Here is a 20,137-nt window from a genome sequence, read left to right as displayed (position 1 = left end):
ACGTACAAGACGTATGACGAGCCGAGAAAAATTAAGTTCAATAGGCAGTGCCGCTCTTCTGCTTGATTCGGAGCATGCGTGGAAATTTGATCATCAGAACTGTGTTCACACAATTGGAATTTTCGACAACAAAACTTGTCGGAAAATTTGAGAACCAGCTCACAATTTTTTGTTGTTGGAAATTCCGACAGCAAATGTCTGATGGAGCCTACACACGGTCGGAATTTCCGACAACAAGCTCCCATCGAACATTTGTTGTCGGAAATTCTAATAGTGTGTACGCGGCATTAGTATTACTGATTTAGCTGCTAGAGATAGATGGGTGGTGAATTTCCTATTGATCGGTGGTATGTCTTCAATGCCCACATTTAAAAGTGCTAGAGAAGGGGAGTATTGTATAGGCAGACCTATCACTTGGTGGTGAATTATGAATATGCTGGACCTAAATTTAGCTAGTCACCCGCAAGTCCAAAAAAAATGTAAAAGATGGTGCCTGACTGCGCACAGTTCCTCCAACACAAATGGGGTGTGGAGGGGTTAAATTTGGCGATCATGTATGGAGTCAGGTACCATCTTTGTTTGACCTTATGGGAGAGTTCCCAAAGTTTGGTGCATTTAGTAGCTGAGTGGATGTGTTGTAGAGCTTTATGCCATTGTGCTTCCGAAAATGATTCGTTGAGATCCCTCTCCCATGCTAGCATGAAGTTTTTTTTCCACAAGTATAAATTTACCATTTAGGAAATTGTAGAACAATGACATACCTCATCTATGGCTTTCCTTAGCACTAAGGTGGATTTGGATCTTGCAGAATAAGTTATATTTGAAAGTATAATTGCTTTTAAGATAAGATTCTATGCGGATGTAGTTAAATTGTTCCGAAGTAGGTAGTCTGTATCCTAATTGTAATGCAGTATTTCTACTCTGTGCTTTAGTCCCTCCCTAGTAGTGTATAATAGTCAGTTCTGGTCCAGAATTTAGGCTAGGTTGACACTACTGCTGCAATCCAATCGAATTTGACTTTCAGTGTAATAATGTAGTGCTACTTGGATAGTACTGGCATGCTACTTGGATGGTACGTGGATGTGGTATGCATATTCTATGGGGCCAAAATCGTGCTGAAATTACACCACAGTAGTGCAGAAACCTTTTTCAAAATCGCTCCGTGTTGAGTCACATTGATGTCAACAGACACAAACAATGTGATTTCCATTATCATGCAATTCTGTGTGATTCAAGTCCCATCTGAAATTGCACTAAACTAAACCAGGCCTAAGTAATATGGATTGGGAAAGTGGCTGAGACATTCTTTCTCTACGCTTCCTCCTTCTGGGGTTTTAAAGCCAACAACAAGTGGCAGGAAGTGCATACATAATATATATACAGGCATTTACAAATTCAGACAGTATATGACAGCAGATTCCTAAACCAATATAATGGAAAGGTTTATGTCTGACGTCATTTGTCTGGGACAGTTCTGTATTCTGTGGCATTGTCTCTACATACAGTATATCTGTAAAACTTTATTAAACAGAGTATATTACTTCTGTTATTTCAAAAATGTTTATGTTTATATTACATTGCTGAACCATGTAATACTAATTGATATTCCAATTAATGACTGTAATCTTTATGCACACAATTTTTTCTTAGTGTCTAATCTAGTTATATGCATGGCAAAATAAAAGTCAGCAGGTAACCTAGAAGGAATAAATGGAATTTAGAGCTGTCTGTCTTCATCTTTGTCTGTGTCCTAGGGGTATTAATTGTCTTGACATAAAATGAGCAGAATCTTTCACTCAGAATACAAGGCATCCTCTACAAAACAGCATAAAGAGTACTAAGTGTCCCATTCATATCATATCCTATGTGATCTTGATCTAGTTCAAACACAGCACTTGTTTAATAATAAATGCAAAGGGATACAGACTTTTGTCAATTTCATTGACTTTCATGGATTGGGTCACTAAGTTCTGCTTGGGTAATTGAAAATGCTTAGACTGATGAAACTTTTTGTTTGCTCAATTTAGGCTTCATTTTAATGTTTTATATCTTAATAATATACATTGAAACAGTCAGTAGATTGGCAGTAGGAATATCATTGTTTAGAATGGAATGTTAACATCTGTAATAACCTTACCTGCTCCCACTGATATGTGTTTGGCCTAACCTAGACTTGGCTGGTTACCATGCAGCTCCATTATCATATTCAACAGCTACCAAAAATGCAGTATTTGGTACCCTTCTGCCCAAACAAGGTTGGCAGTGCCTGGCTACAGAGATCATGCATTTGCTTTCAACTTATTCATTCATAACTGAAGCAGGAGCTATAAGTAGACTGTGACGTGTTGACCCTGCCAGTGAAGTCCACCTAATGCCGCTCTCCTGGAATGGTGTGACAATGCTACACTGCTTCACTTTCATATAGGCTGTGCTTGCTTGAGCTACAGTGTAAGGCCTCATGCACACTGAACGTTTTTACAGCTGTTGTTTTTGGCTTCAAGCTTTTTTTTTTCTACAGCCAGTAAACTCCCCAACATATTATTCTATGTGTCAATGCCCACATAGGGCTTGATATACTAAAGGCAAATCCACTGTGCATTACACGTGCACTGCAACTGCAATTCACAGTTAAAGACTGAATTTTGTTTTCTGCATGGCTGTGTCTATTTAAATCCACTTTAAATGTTCAGTTTAACCCCCCTGGCGGTGTTCCCGAGTCGGACTCGGGGTGAGATTTTTTGGCTACGATCGGTAACCCCGAGTCAGACTCGGGCTCACCTCGCTGAATCCACAGGCATGGTTTACTTACCTTGTCCCTGGATCCAGCGATGCCACCACGCTGTGTGAGCGAGCGGGACCTCGCTCGATTCACACAGTGTCCTCCTGTGCTGCCGATCTTCGTTCCCTGCGGCGCCAAATTCAAAAACGTAAACAAACACATTACATACAGTATACTGGAATCTTATAGATTACAGTACTGTATGTAAAAAATACACACCCCCCTTGTCTCTAGTGGTCTGCCCAGTGCCCCACATGTACTTTTATATAATAAAAACTGTTCTTTCTGCCTGCAAACTGTAGATTGTCCATAGCAACCAAAAGTGTCCCTTTATGTCAAAAATGGTTTTAGAGCAGCTAGAAAACAGCGATAATAAATTATAATCACTTGCAGAATTGTGCGATAGCGATTTGTGGGGAAATTCGTCATAAAAAAATAAAAGTAATGACAGCGACAATTCTGCAACTGAGCAAATTTCAGTGATTTTGAGTTGATTACATTATTGAATAATTTTTAATATGCACCCCCACTTGTCAGACCTATAGCGTTGAAATCAGCAAAGCTCATTCTGTGTCCCTAATCGGACATTAAAGAAAACAGTTTTTTTTTTTTATCATTGAATATTTTCCTTGATGTCTATTATAGAATTTATGTCCTACCCAGGGCCCCCATAAGGGGGGTACAGGCAGTACACCTGTAAGGGGTCCGGAGGTCCCCAGGGGCCCGGAGCCCCCCCAGGGCCCCAGATGGCAACCCCCATTTTTTTATTTATTTTTTATAAAAAATATGCCCCGGATTCAGAAAGGACTTACGCCGACGTATCTTCTGATACGCCGCATAAGTCCACGGATGCGCCGTCGTATCTATGCGCCTTATTCAGCAAACAAGATACGCCTGAATTTTGGCTTCATACGACCGACGTAAGTCTCCTACGCCGTCGTATCTTGGGCGCATATTTACGCTGGTCGCAAGGGGCGCTTCCATTGATTTACGCGTTGAATATGTAAATGACCTAGATACGCCGATTCACGAACGTACTTACGCCCGTCGCAGTAGTCTACGAAGTTTACGTAAGGCGTACGTCCGGCGTAAAGTTATTCCACCTAAAGCAGGGGTATGTCATGTTAGGGTATGGACCAGGGAACAGCCGTCGTGTTTTACGTCGTTTACGTAAGTCGTACGTGAATGGGGCTGGGCGTAGGTTACATTCACGTCGTAGGCATTGAGCCGTCGTATCTTAGGAAGTATATGCAACGTGATTTTGAGCATGCGCGCGCATGCGCCGTTCGTTCCGCCATTCATTTGCATGGATTTACAGTTCATTTACATGTATCACGCCCTCCTTCAACCTACTTTGAATTAGGCGGGCTTACGCCGGCCAATTTATGTTACGCCGGCGCAAGTTTGGGAGCGAGTGCTTTGTGAATACTTGCCTCTCAGAGTTATGTCGGCGTAGCGCATATGAGATGCGCTACGCCGGCACAAAGATGCGCCAATCTATGTGAATCTGGGCCTATATATTTTTTTCAATATATTTTTATTTTATTTTTTATTAAAGGGACAATTCTTTTTTTTTTTTTAGAGGTCCGGAGGTCCCCAGGGCCCTGGATGGCAACCCCTCTTTTTTTAAAAACAAATTATTATTTTTTTTATATTAAATATATATTATATTATATGTGGCAAACCCCTTTTTTTATTTTTTTTATAAATGTTTATTTTTTTTATTTTTGTTTGTATATATTTTTTTTATTAAAGGGCCCAGAGGTCCCCAGGGCCCTGGATGGAAACCCCCCTTTTTTTTATAAATATTTGTTTATTTTTTTATATATTTTTTTATTTTTATTAAAGGGCCCAGAGGTCCTGGATGGCAACCCCCTTTTTTTGTAATTTATTTATATATATATATACCTACATTTATATATATTTTTTTTTATTAAAGGGCCCAGAGGTCCCCAGGGCCCTTTTTTAAAAAGTAGGGTTGCCCTTTTTAAAAAAAAAAATATATATATATATTATTTCTTTTTTTCTTTTTATTAAAGGGCCCAGAGGTCCCCAGAGCCTCAGATGGCTACCCCCTTTTTTATATATATTTTTCTTTATTTCTTCTTTTTTTGTAAAGGCCCCCCGCTTCCCAATTCGCGGCAGCCCCCCCCCCCCCCCCCGCTTCTCAATTTCAGGCGGCAGCACCCCCCCCCCTGGGCCCATGCCTGAAGCTGTGTAAGGCTTCGTACACACGACTGAGTTTCTTGGCAAAAAACAGCAAGAAACTTGCTGGGAGATATGTTTTTGCCGAGGAAACCGGTCGTGTGTACATTTTCGTTTAGGAAACTGTAGAGAAACTCGACGAGCCAAATCGAGAGCAAGTTGAGGAAAACTATGTGTTTTGCCCGTCGAGTTCCTCGGTCGTGTGTACGAGGCTTCAGGGGCCCCATAATTCCTGATGGTCCTACCCATCTGTGTTGTTGGCCTTATGATCTGCTTGCTCACAAAGCTGAGGAAAGACAGTTGAAGGAGGGGTTATACAGGGGTAGGCATAATGTTTTTTGTTTGTCAGTCGCACAACCTCCTGAACGCAGCAGCATAACCCAACTGTCTACGAATTACTAGATAAGAAATTGGAAATAGGAAAAAGATTTATGATAAGTACAAATATGTTACATTTTTCTCTTACTTAATAAATTAGTAAAGGGTGCACATCGTTTAATATATCTTCTACTGGCTTTCATCTGTTTCAATAAAAAGTAAGCTTAATGGGCTATTTTAGCTGTCATGCATTCATATTACTGTTGTTATTACTAATTACTTTATGTGACAAATGCAATATAGGTGGCAGGCAAGACAAAGTGTTACGATTAAATTATTACCTAATACTAATTTGTTTGAAAGTGGCTCTAACAAAAGACAATACAATAGATATTCAGCCTTCAGCTATAATTCCCAATGGCAGCTTCACAAACTGTGCAGGCAGCCTTTTGTTCTTTTTTTTTTACTAAATATTCAGTATTATTCCACAGTTTAGGTTTAATAAAATCAAAATAAGTTTCAACATTTACATGCTTAAATATATACATCTTGAATTCCAGCTGACCACCCAAATCATTTTAGAACCACATTGTGTAATATAATCTATGTTGCTATATAAATGGTATATGTTTTTTAAATGCAGGCTGATCACCTATGTTTGAATGCAGAGCTATGTTTCTATAATTGTAGCTTATAGGCACTCAATGCTTAAAGGGTTTGTAAAGGATTTTTTTTTATCTTAATAGCTTCCTTTACCTCAATGCAGTGCTGTTTTCATGTCCTCATTGTTCGTTTTTGCTCTCAAGTTGCTGTAATTCTTCTCTGATCTCCACACTTCCTGGTTGTCTGTTTCTTGATAACCACAGACGATACGCAACTGTATTTTCGCATCTGCAACAAAAAGAATCATCATTCCAGTTTAGAGAAATGTCTCTCTTTGATAGAAAACTGGATGTCTAAGAGTTATCTTAAACTCAACAATTCCAAAACAGAACTTCTCCTGTTTCAGGCCAGTCGCAAGAGTCAACTGGCAACAACCTGGACACCCCCGCCCATTCTGGGCCAAATCATCACCCCTAGCTCCAAAGTCAAAAGTCTTGGGGTCATTTTTGACACCTACATGACAATGGACCCACAAATAGGGTCAGTAGTCAGCAGTTCTCACCATCTGCTGTGCCTACTATGCAGACTTATCCCATTTATCCCTAAGGAAGACGTAGCAGTCGTGGTGGGAACAATTGTGAACTCCAGATTGGATTACGCAAATGCTCTTTACCTCGGACTCCCAAAGTACCAAATCTCTCGTCTGCAAGTCGTTCAGAATACAGCCGCCAGACTTGTGACTGGGAAAAAAACATGGGAATCAATCTCACCTTCGCTGAGAACCCTTCACTGGTTGCCAGTAAAGGACAGAATTGCTTTTAAAGCACTCTGCCTGACACATAAGTGCATCCATGGGAAGGCTCCACAATATCTTTGCGACAAGATAGAACCCCACAATTCCAATCGCCTTCTGCGATCTACGGGCCAAAACCTGGTCAAGGTACCCAAAGCCAGATACAAATCCAAAGGAGAAAGAAGGTTTGCATTCCAGGGTCCAAGACTATGGACAGCTTTACCAACCAGCATTCGGTTGGAGGAAAACCACCTGGCCTTCAGAAGACAGATTAAAACTCTGCTCTTTTGATGTCAAGAGACAGGAACCATCAAGCGCCCAGAAGCGATTCAGTTCGCATGTGCCGCGCTATATACGTTTTTCATTCATTCATTCACAGTACTGGGAGCTTTCTCTCTGTGGTCACTAATCAAGGAGGTGTGATTACTGTGTGTTTAAAACCCCTCAGCACCAATCAGTTTCGTTTTTCTCCAAACCATCACTGCCCTGTATTGGCTCTGTGCTCTGTACATCACAGAAGCAGGAAACAACATGCAAAAACAAAACTAGAAACTGAAAGTACATTATATGATTGATTTTTATCTATTTTTAATCATTTTTAAAAGGAATCAGTTAACTATTATGTCTCTATACTCAGCAAAAAAAAAATTCCTTTACAACTCCTTTAAAGCCCTAAGCTATATAACTCTGCTAGGGTCACTTATTTATGAGCCTGCATGAGCTGACTTCAACCAAAAATGATAAACTATGCATAGTGGATTAATAGGGAAAAGCTGCCTCGTGTTTGTCTGACACTTGTGGGTGTGGTCCTTAATGTTGAATATTGTAAACTTCAACTTTTGGACAAATGGGCAGACTTTATCATCAAACACACTTTGACAAGTTGGGTGGGTCATATTTAATTCAATAACTGCAAGTTGTTCAAGACCTAAAGTAGCAAACCAACCAAAAAACAATAACATTCCCACAGCCACGCTTCAAACTTGGCATGATAATGATAACATCACCTGTATGAACAACAAAAAAATATTAGATCCTAGATATGTGATGATGAAATAGAATAGGTTTCATTTGACACCTAATCTGGAATACCTGTATTGGAAAATGTAGTGGTGTATTTAGTTTTTCGACATGGCAAATCTCAATTTTTGATTAGTGATGAGCAGACTAGCCTAGGTTGGGTTCTGTGGATGTTTGCTGAACCCAGCCTTAAATCCACAAACACTGAACATTAACACAAAACACAAACAAATCTGTCCTTTTTCAAGATCAGGTTGCAAGTTTTTGGAACAGAATAGCATGGGTAGCTGGGCGCTACCATGTGTTACATGTACCAATAAAAAAATATTTTTAAAATACCATTTGGCAGGGAGTTGGTCTTTTTAGGAGGCTTAGGACAACTATATGGTGTTAAACTGGCAGTAACGCATGCAAAACTATATGGCGTTAAACTGGCAGTAACACACACAAAACTATATGGCGTTAAACTGGTAGTAACGTACGCAAAACTATATGGCGGTAAACTGGCAGTAACGCACAAAAAACTATATGGTGTTAAACTGGCAGTAACGTAAGCAAAACTATATGACGTTAAACTGGCAGTAACGCATGCAGAACTATATGGTGTAAATCTGGCAGTAACGCATTCAAAACGATATGGTGTTAAACTGTCAGAAACGCACTCAAAACTATATGGCGTTAAACTGGCAGTAACGCATGCAAAACTGTATGGTGTTAAACTGGCAGTAATGCATGCAAAACTATTTGGTGTTATTAATGCACACAGAAGTAAATGGTGTTAAACTGTCAGTAACACGCACAGAAGTAAATGATGTTAAACTGGCAGTAACGCAATCAAATAGACGGTGTTCAACCGTCACTACGCTGACACTATCTGAACTGTTCCTTCTCTAGCTATACACTAATGTCAAGATTACTGACACAGTCTCACTACACTACACTACACTGAAACTATCTGAGCTGTCCCTACTCTACACTAATGTATGTATAAATGACACGGTCTCACTACACTACAGTGAAACTATCTGAGCTGTCCCTACTCTACACTAATGTATGTATAAATGACACGATCTCACTACACTACAGTGAAACTATCTGAGCTGTCCCTACTCTACACTAATGTATGTATAAATGACACAATCTCACTACACTACAGTGAAACTATCTGAGCCGTCCCTACTCTACACTAATGTATGTATAAATGACACGATCTCACTACACTACAGTGAAACTTTCTGAGCTGTCCCTACTCTAGTTGCACACTATGCAAAGCTGAATAATGGTCCTCCTCACTACACTCACACTATCCCTAGACTGAAGCCCCGTACACACGACCAGTTTCCTCGGCAGAATTCAGCTTCCGACCGAGTTTCTGGCTGAATTCTGCCGAGGAAACTGGTCGTGTGTACACTTTCGGCTGAGGAAGCCGACGAGGACCTCGGCGAGGAAATAGAGAACATGTTCTCTATTTCCTCGTTGTTCTATGGGAGCTCTCGGCCCGCCGAGGTCCTCGGCGGCTTCAGGGCTGAACTGGCCGAGGAACTCGATGTGTTTGGCACGTCGAGTTCCTCGGCCGTGTGTACGGGGCCTGACATTAAACTAATATTCTACACTGACAATTGAATCAAAATAGCACAGTATAGCACACTAACTAACTAATAGCACTTAACAGAGCCCTGTTCTATCTCTCTCCACGCCAAAATCACACTGATAATGGCTGCAATTACAAGAATACTTTTATACTTTGGGGCGGGAATGAGCCATGATTGGATAAAGTCATGATGACAGTGTTCAATCATGACTCTGACAGACATGATTGGCCGTGCCACGATGAGATCACTCCCACAAACGTGCATGGGAGTCATGGACCGTGGCACAGAGCTTTGAAGGGATGGCATGGCTATGCTGTCCCTTCAGAGTGCATGCACCGGTGACATCATCGGCTGCATGCTGTATGAATATCTCCTAAAATGTCCAGGTTTTTGTATTGTACCTTCTACAGCTGGGTGATTGTTGTCACCTCAGTCTGTAATTGACAAGTCATTGGGTACACTTCTCTGATAAATTAGTTTATCCTTATAACCCTTAAATGATTATTATTAATGTTCTCCGCCATCACAGCATAATGTTTAGCTATAGTTTAGCTGGTTAGTAAATTGGCTTTTCTTCTCCTCCTCTAAGTAAAATGGTGAGACCAACATCTAGAGTTCTAGAGTTTGGAAACATTTCCACAGCACAATTTATGCTTAGAGCAAAGCTGCAGTTTGCAAATATTTTGAGAAGAAAACTTATTTTCCAAATGCTACAAGGATGACAAAACACATCCTTGTATGCCAGAAGTGCCCAAACACATTAAAAAATACTTTATGGAATTAAATGATGAGGAGCAGAATGCAAGTGCAAGTAGCTTTTCCCTTCAGAGTTCTTATTTCAGAACATTTTCTACTGCGTTTGAATCATAACAAAGTGTATATTCATCAGCAGCTTCTTTAACCACTTGAGACCCACGCTGTAGACGAAAGACGTCCACAGCGCGGCTCTCAACTGCCGGGTGGACGTCCCTGGACGTCCTCTTATTTGCATTCTCTGCACGCGCCTCTGGTGGCGCGCAGCAGGGAAAAACTGTGCCCGGCGCATCGCTGAGATGCCGATATGTGTGCCTGGCGGCCGCGATGTCCGCCAGGTCCCCGCGGCAGTGACAGCAGGGACGTGGAGCTCTGTGTGTAAACACAGAGCTCCACGTCCTGTCAGGGAGAGAGGAGACAGATCTGTGTCTCTTGTACATAGGGACACAGAATCGGTCACCTCCCCCAGTCAGTCCCCTCCCCCCACAATAAGAATCACAGCCAGGGAATACATTTAACCCCTTCCTCACCCCCTAGTGTTAATACATTCCCTGCCAGTCATATTTATACAGTAACCAGTGCATTTGTATAGCAAAATAGTGTCAAAAGTGTCCGATATGTCCGCTGCAATATTGCAGACCTGAAAAAAAAAATCACAGATCGCCGCCATTACTAGTAATCATAAATCTATCCCCTATTTTGTAGGCGCTATAACTTTTGCGCAAACCAATCAATATACGCTTATTGTAATTTTTTTTAACAAAAATATGTAAAAGAATACGTATCGGCCTAAACTGAGGAAAAAATATATATAAAAAAAAATGGGATATTATTATAACAAGAAGTAAAAAAATATTGTGTTTTTTTTTTCAAAATTGTTTGTCTTTTTTTTTGTTTATAGCGCACAAAATAAAAATCGCAGAGATGATCAAATACCACCAAAGGAAAGCTCTATTTGTGGGAAAAAAATGATAAAAATATAATTTGGGTACAGTGTTGTATGACCGCGCAATTGTCATTCAAAATGCGTCAGCTGAAAATTGGTCTGGGCAGGAAGGGGGTTTAAGTGCCCAGTAATGAAGTGGTTAAGTAAGGAAGTGTTACAAACCACTGCCTTCCAAAAATACACAATCTCTACATTTATAGATAAAATGACACCTAAAAATCTGGAGAACATTGATCAAGAACAATATATGCTTTTGTATCAGCATTGTAATTGTAAAATTGCCTATTGGCAGGGAGCTTTTACATTATTATGAGTTCTCATGTATAGTTGAAATGTTCTTAACGTATAAAATCCTTGTTATTCCATTTGTAATAAAAAATACAATGATAAAAAGTTAGTTAGTTTATTTACTGAATAAGCTATATGTTTGTTTAAACCATAATACTTTTATATACACTTCATTTCACGTCCCCAGTGTAAAAAAAAAAAAAAAAAAAACGTTCAATTTGTAAAACGACTCTTTTTTTTTACATTCTTCCAAAACAGGAGGAAATTTTTTTTTTTCCCCATTGCTTCAAAATTTCCAGTAATTTTACATCTCTATCTGGACCATAGGGATTTACAGTACTTTTCATTTGTTCCCTTGATGAATCTTTAAGTTTAAAGGCACTGTCCTTGATACAGAAGTATCCCTTTTGTCTCGTTTGGAGTTCCTCAAGTGACGTTTTTTCTTCCAGGTGTGAGGGAGTTTGAGTGTGGCATTATCCAAACGCTTACCTTTCTGTGGTGGTACATAAACACCTGCTAGCCCACACTTCTCTAGACCGCCTGTATATCACCCACGCTGGCATACTATTACTATTTTATTGATTTTTATCAACCAATAATTACAGCAAAGCCACTGTCATTTGCAATACCGGTATGTGTATTGCTTAGTAGCCTACCTATCACCATATCATGATGTCGATATAGATATAAATCGTTTTTGAGCTAATTTTTTAAATATGATCAATATTATTATATTATATTATAAGTTTGGGGGCCGTAAAGGGTGATGTGTGCTTTTTCACTCACCAGGTACCGTTTGTCATGTGTTTTCACAATTTTTTTTATGTTACTAAAGATTTTGTAAAGACATCTGTCGTGGAGTTTTAGCCTTATTTTATTTTGCTCACCTTCCTCTTTTTTTGAACCATCCTTCATTATGACTGGTATGAGGTGGTTGGAGCTACAAATGCAATTTTATGTCATTTTTTGATAGATAGCTATAGTCACCTGATACCGAAAGCCACTAACAAAATAAATAAATAAATAAAAACCTACAAGACAAGGGTATAATGAGCTGGAATGTATAGCATACTAGCTCATTATGAAATACTCACCTAAGATTGAAGCCCCCGCAGTGGTCCTCGTACACTGGTCTGGTCGGTGACATTGCTCAGGAAGTTACTTCCGGATGACGTCACTTGCTGAAGCAACGGCACAAACCTACCATTGCTTCAGTGCGCATGGGACGATGATGTTGGCACATGCTGGAACAGGGAATATCTCCTAAACCGTGCACGTTTAGGAGATATCCCGGGTAGATACAGATAAGCCTCATTATAGGCTTAACTGTAGTAAAACGTGTCTGTAAAGGGTTTACAACCACTTTAAGGGTGAAATAACATGTTTTCTTTTTTTTTCTTTTGCCACTTCTCTATTACTAATGCTTGCAAACAGTGCTGTGGGAGCTATGTTTGGTCTTTCAAGGGGCTTCCTGTATGGAGCAGGACAAACGAACACTGGGGTCCCTGACACAAGGAATACATAGCATCATTGTGATGCAGAGCCACTTAACTTTTCTCTTCTTATCCCTTTATCAATAGTATAGTTGCACTTTACCCGTTTACAAAATAAAGTGTATGATCTAGAGGAAGTTATTGAAAAACTATCTTTAATATTCAGTGTTGTGATGCTGGTTGAAAGTCAACAATACCTTATTTTTTTAGGTTAATGTCATGTGAAACAGTAGGTTGCAATATAGGATATCTATGCAGAAGCAAACACGAAATCAAAAAGGTCTATGTCTGCAGTACATTGCATGTTTTACGGCTAACATTCTTAAACTGTGCTATCAAAGGCTTGCATTATCAGATTTTTTTATTTGTTTCTTATGTTTTTTTCCTTAGTGTGACAACGCAAGGGGACTAAAATCATTTTATGATGCTATCAAGTATGGACCTAATCATTTGATGGTTTTTGGTGGAGTTTGCCCCTCAGTAACTTCTATAATTGCTGAATCTCTAAAAGGATGGAACTTGGTTCAGGTAAGATCCAGGTCATTTACTTCTTGAAAAGTTACAAGGATGTCATATATTAAATATTTTACCATGATGGTTATGTTAAATGAGAAACTTTTCTAAAAAAAAGTAAGCTTTAAATGAGAAGATATTCGGCTTATGTAATAAATACCAAATATGATGTTCAGTGACCTACAAGCTTTAGTTGACCGAATTCAAACAACTTCATTGTTGAAATATGGTTGGTTGTTGTGGGCTACCTTTTTTTTTGTTACCCTGATTTTGCTAGAGTGTGTTTACTGCTGAAGAACTCTTAAGCCTCATACACACGACCGAGAAACTCGACGGGCGAAACATATCGTTTTCCTCGTCGAGTTCCTTGTTAGGCTGTCGAGAAACTCGACAAGCCAATTTTCTCCATTCTCGTCAAGGAAATAGAGAACATGCTCTCTTTTTGGCTCGTCGAGTTTCTCAACAGTTTCCTCGACGAAAATGTACACACGACTGGTTTCCTCGGCAAAAAAATATCTCCCAGCAAGTTTCTTGCTGTTTTTTGCCGAGAAACTCGGCCGTGTGTACAAGGCCTAACAGCTATATTTAATACAATTCTAATTGGAGTCATTTTAAAAAGTTGTTAAGATTTTAACAGGCTCTTTTACCCAAATGTTGTGGTTTATTTTGTCCTACGCAATGCACTTGCTGTTCCACTGTCCAATAAGACCAATCTTTTTTCAAGAAAGCAGGTGGGCTTATCTCTAAAGTTTGAGAAGATGAGGCCATTATCTGATGGTGCAGAAGATAACTTTTCTGCTAATCATGGTGGAATTTGAACTGTTTTAAACATTTAGAAATTATGACAGGTTTGATTTAAATAAAAGAAAAGCCTATACAAATACCCAAACAATTCATTCAGTCAGTATTTAGCTATATATTGTGGGCTCTGATGAACAAGAAAGAGAAAGAAAGGAGGGCGCACCAACCTAGTGCATTACCACATATAAAAGTTTTATTAAAAATAGAATAAAAGCAATGGTCCTACTCACAAAACGAGCTTAGGTAAACGTTTTTCTGACAATCAAGCTGAATCTCTTGGCCTAGGTGGACCACCTAGGCTCTGAAGAAAGGGTTGCGCTCCAGAAACGCGTCAGCAATTTGAGGTACCGTCCGATTCTCTTGTCATCAAGTCCTGCTTGCAGGTGCCAAGAGATCCAGCTTGATTGTCAGAAAAGCATTTACCTAACCTTGTTTTGTTAGTAGGAACATTGCTTTTATTCTATTTTTAATAAAACTTTTATATGTGGTAATGCACTAGGTCGGTGCACCCTCCTTTCTTTTTAGCCATATGAACACCCATTGTTTTGAGGAGGGCTGCAAGACTATAGACCTTGCCTTAAACTAAAGACTGGACTACACTACCCGTGTTTAGCGAAACACCAGAGTGCAGGAGAATTTTGTTCTGCTCTGACGAAGAAGGACATCCATGGAAATGTGTCAGCCAGCAGGGACCCTGGTGAGGGCCTCCTGGAGCTAGAGGCTTTGGCAAAGCTGGGAGATTGCAGCCACTTGTAGTGGCTTGATGAGCGATTTTACTACCTACACTTGTGAGTAGTTATATGTTATCTTCAATACATTTGTTGTTGGATAATGCACTAGGGCAGTGCGTCCTCTGTTTTTATCTATGTTCCACAATATATTGTAATGCAGCTTAAAGGTGGATAGGTTGACAAGAGAGAGAATAGTAGACATAATACAGCATATTTTACAAAAAAATGGTTTATTGATTGATTTTTTTGTGACATCATATACAGTACTTATTTCAGGAATTTTGTTAACCACTGCAGCTTTTGTACCTTTATACCCCTCTGAACCAATTTTTTAATTTCCACCTATTTGATGATAACTTTGTTAACGTAAAGAAAAACTTACCCCAAAAAGGGTCTTCCTCCTTTTCTTCTCCTCTTTCTTCACATTTGCCTCTTTTTTTTTGGGGGGGGGGGCCTGGTTTTGACATCCAAGTGAACGTTTAGCCCCCTCCTTCCCTTGCAGCCTTCTGGGACACATCACAGGCCCTAGAAGACTGCGGGACCATTCACAAATAGCAATGCGCATGCGCAGTAGGAAACTGACTGTGAAGTCTTGAGGTTTCACTGACAGTTTCTGTTAGTTAATATGCTATTGCCTGGACTCAAAGCCAATTGAAGAATCAGCTTGGGTGCGGACATTACTGGATCCTCAGGCAGGTAAAGCCTGAACCAGCCGATGTTTTCCGAAATTCAGACCGTGTGTACTAGGCATAAGTGTTATTAAATTAAAATTCAGCATCTACAGTATTTGTGGCTGTTGACTTTACATTTTTTTGGGGGGGGCGGGGGGAGCTCTTTTTTAAGATAACATTGTTACTTAACCACTTAACCCCCGGACAATATTGCTGCCCAAAGACCAGAACAGACAATTGCGCGGTCGTGCGACTTGGCTCCCAAACAAAATTGGCGTCCTTTTTTTCCCACAAATAGAGCTTTCTTTTGGTGGTATTTGATCACCTCTGCGTTTTTTATTTTTTGCGCTATAAACAAAAATAGAGAGACAATTTTGAAAAAAATTAATATTTTTTACTTTTTGCTATGATAAATATCCCCCAAAAATATATAAAAAAACATTTTTTTTCCTCAGTTTAGGCCGATACGTATTCTTCTACCTATTTTTCGTAAAAAAAATCGCAATAAGCGTTTATTGATTGGTTTGCGCAAAAGTTAAAGCGTTTACAAAATAGGGGGTATTTTTATGTCATTTTTATTAATATATTTTTTTTACTAGTAATGGCGGCGATCAGCGATTTTTTTTCGGTATTGCGACATTATGGCCGACACTTCGGACACTTTTGACACATTTTTGGGACCATTGGCATTTTTATAGCGATCAGTGCTATAAAAATGCATTGGATTACTATAAAAATGCCACTGACTGAAGGGGTTAACACTAGGGGGCGGGGAAGGGGTTAAGTATGCCTGGGTGTGTTCTTACTGTGGGGGGGGTGGCCTCACATGGGGAAACACTGATCCTCTTTTCATACATTGTATGAACAGAAGATCAGCATTTCCCCTGCTGACAGGACCGGGAGCTGTGTGTTTACATACACAGCTCCCGTACCCTGCTCTGTACTGAGCGATCGCGTGTGCCCGGCGGCGATCGCGCCCGCCGGGCACACGCACGGGAGTCGGGGGCGAGCGGGGGGGGCGCACACGCGCCTCCGGCGGTGCGCGCGCGCCCCTAGTGGCAGCTGGGAGAGAGGACGTTATTCTACGTGCTCTCGCCCAGCCGAGTCAACTTGCCGACGTAGAACGGCGGTGCGCGGTCGGCAAGTGGTTAAAATAAAAAAGTAATACTGTACATACATTATTTTTTGCGGGGACAAACTATATAAATTGTATTGTATAAAGTAACCATTAAAGGTCAAAAATACATTAAAACCATTCAAGAAATATATATATATTTTCTATCTTGATTGCCATATTTTTTTTATAAAAATATCATAAATAAAAAGTATACATGTTTTCTACAATTTGCCCTATTTGAAAAACTAACACTAAAATGATGTTGGTGGTTTGTGCTGTAATGCATGGCAAACTTATTTGCAAAAAACAAAAAACAAAAACGTAAGAGTTTTTTTATTATTATTGTGCACCTTTTTTATGAGACAGAAGTAAAATAACAAAGTGAATGACAAAATGAAAAAAATAAATAACAATATTATTATTTAAAAAAATGTAAGGATTCTTTAACTGGTGTCATATGTAGATGAAATGGCATACCTTTGCCAAATTGCTGAACTCTGCTTCTGAAAATGCTTGTTGTACGGCTGTCTTTCTAATTCAATAGCTTCAATCTTTATCACTATCTGGATCACTAATCTGGAATAAATACCAAGATCAGGAATTCTGAACTTCCTAATCTATGTGCTTGATACTGATTAGTGACTGATATAGTATTGAAGCCTAGGAAGATGAGGAAACTAGTATTAGAAGACCAGAAAGGTTACGGTTTTGACAAATGTTTGGGTTTATTTTGCTCATTATATTTTTTTTAACATGTTTTAAAAAGTGTAATATTCTCAAATGTATCTATCAGAAATAAGTTATTACATTTCACTTTGAAATGTATTTAAATTATATTTATATACAGTGTAGCACCCTCTACCTTTAGGTAGGTGCTAAGTGCAGGGTTTTGTGTTAGTTGCCAGTGCTGGTAAATTTAATCAAGCCTATGCTGCAAGCTAGGCCTGTTTGTTTTTGATCTGTGGCAGGGGAGTGGTTTAGTGTAGCAGTAGGTGACTGACATGTACTTCAGCTCTTGGGCGCCTCCCCTGTTTCCAGTGGAGAATGTTCTGGAAAAGGGGCAGGGCTGAGTGCTGGAGTGACATGGGGTACATGTAAAAGCTCTGACCAATCCCCATCTAGGATTGGTTGGCAAGGGGCAGACCTCCTACATATACCCATGCTCAGCCTGCTGATGGAGGAGTTGTCGGCTGGGTGAACTGAAGGATAGAGTGCTAGACTGTCATGCATGAGGAACACCCCCATCTGGGAGGGGGGTGTAACTTTGGCAGAGGAGCTCGGGAGCTGGGAGGGAGCCTCTCCTTACATGGTCATGGAGAGGTATCCTGTAATAGTGGCTAGGAGAGACAGTTTGTCCGCACGTCTGGAGTAAGTCCATTCAGGAAGGATACAGGGCAGGTGTCTGTGACAGGAAGCACAGTGAGAGATCTGGAAGAGGCATGCCGGGGGAACTGGGTGCAGAGCCAAAGGGAGAGACTGTGGGGTTTGTGCCAAATCAATGCAGCCTTTGCAAAATTTGCAAGTCGGACCACTGGGATCAGTTGTCCATTACCGTTTAATCTACTAAAATGACCGGTTGTTGCCATGAGGGGTACTGCAGGCCCCAGGCTTTCATCTTCTGCTTAAACTGGGACTTATTCAGAGTGAGGCCTAGGGATATCTGATGGCGTAACAGGAATACTAAGACTGTGACAGGAGCAGATGTTCTGAGGTAAAAGTCTGTTAAGCTGTGTGCTGGAGGAAGAGAAGTTCTGAGGTAAAAGTCTGTCAAGTTTAGTGTCAGCTATCTTGTCCTGTCTCAAGAGTGTGTAACGCATCTATTACTATAACATTTCAACTAGTCATTGTTTCTCTGGGCATACCATGTCCCTTCCTCATCCAAGTTCAATCCCCTAATAAAACAACAAAAACAAGCAAAATACTGTTCATTGACTAAGGTCCCTTTCACACTGGGGCGTTTTTCAAGCGTTATTCGAGCGTTATTCGAGCATTTTTCAAGCATTATTCAAGCGTTATTCGAGCGAAGCCTCATCTGCAATCCCAATGTGCTGGTAAAGCACCGCTAAGACCATAACGTTTTAGGGCATTTTTGCAGTGCCTCAGTGTGAAAGGGTAAGGCATTTTTACAGCGCTTTTCAATTCATTTCAATGGAGAGGGGCATTTTTGGAGCGTTTCTTTTAACGCCCAAAAGCTGCTCCAAAGATGCTGCTTGCAGGACTCAGTGTGAAAGGGTCCATTGAGATGCAAGGAGAGCTTTTATGAGCGTTTAATAGCGCTATTTTTAACTCTAAAACGCTGTAAAAACGCTTCAGTGTAAAAGGGGTATAAAGGAGTGTGTCTAATGGATGTCTGGCAGCAGAATGAAATGTGTCGATGTAGTAACTCGTAGCAACCACCCGATAAAACTATATAAAACTTTTAAAATTGTATTGTATTGTGAATTGTAAGTAAGGGTCCCCTTAGACATTACTTGACGGTATCAAATCCAATAGCTTTCAGTTTGATCACTATTTATTTCACCTCCATAAACAAATACATGTCAGGAATAGCTTCAGGAGCTGCTAGTCTCCTGTTATCAACATGTCTTATTCTTAAAGCTAATCACAGGTGATCCCCTCACTGGGTATCTTGCTTTAAATGACCCATTCGTAAGTGACAATGGGGCCTTATATGCTGACACCAGAGGTGCCTCCAGCATGTCTCCCAGACCTGTGCTCCATCAGTGAAACCCAGCTAACGCACTCTTCTTTGTAATGCAGCCACAGATGCCCTTTAGTTTCTATGGTAAGCGTTATCTCCATCTATTATTTCACTTTATTAAGCCTCATTCACAAGGGCATGCAATTATGTGCATTTTTGTGCATATATAGGATATTTCAAAACATTTATAAATGCATGCAATGATTTTAAATGGCATGATGGACACTGTGGGCCAGATTCAGAAAGATCAGCGGATCTTTCTGCTGGCGTAACGCATTGCTCTAAAGTACGCTTCAAGGACGTATTGGATTCGACGTGTACGTAAATGACGTACAGCCCTATTATCGAACGACTTACGCAAACAACGTAAAATTTCAAAACTCGACGCAGGAACGACGGCCATACTTAACATTAGCTACGCATTAGCAGGGGTAACTATACCCCGAAAAAAGCCTAACGTAAACAACGTAAAAAATTGCGCCGGCCGAACGTAGTTTCTGAATCGCCGTATCTACCTAATTAGCATATTCCTTGCGTAAACATGCGGAAGCGCCACCTAGCGGCCAGCCTGAAAATGCAGCCTAAGATGCAAGAACCTGTCGGATCTTAGGGATATTTATGCGTAACTGAGTCTCTGAATCAGGCGCATAGATACGACCTCCCGCATTCAGAGATACGACGGCGTATCAGGATATACGCCATCGTATCTTGTTTCTGAATCTGGCCCTGTGCATTTACTTGCATTTAGGTGAATCCAATTTAACTCAGTATAGAACAAATCGAAATCTGTTGATTTAGTGGCAGATTAGATAC

At 40.2% G+C, this 20,137-nt stretch overlaps 1 protein-coding gene across 1 annotated transcript in view; it reads left to right on the top strand.

The window, feature by feature from the left end:
- Positions 1-20,137, top strand: part of GABBR2 (gamma-aminobutyric acid type B receptor subunit 2) — a 792,922-nt gene that overhangs the window by 179,311 nt on the left and 593,474 nt on the right. The window contains exon 2 of the mRNA XM_040353518.1: positions 13,181-13,318. Within this exon, the coding sequence (XP_040209452.1) occupies positions 13,181-13,318 (138 nt within the window). The remainder of the gene's footprint in view (positions 1-13,180; positions 13,319-20,137) is intronic.

The sequence above is a fragment of the Rana temporaria genome, chromosome 5 (genome assembly GCF_905171775.1).
Source record: "Rana temporaria chromosome 5, aRanTem1.1, whole genome shotgun sequence".
Taxonomy (NCBI): domain Eukaryota; kingdom Metazoa; phylum Chordata; class Amphibia; order Anura; family Ranidae; genus Rana; species Rana temporaria.
This window is presented reverse-complemented; position numbering and strand designations above follow the sequence as displayed.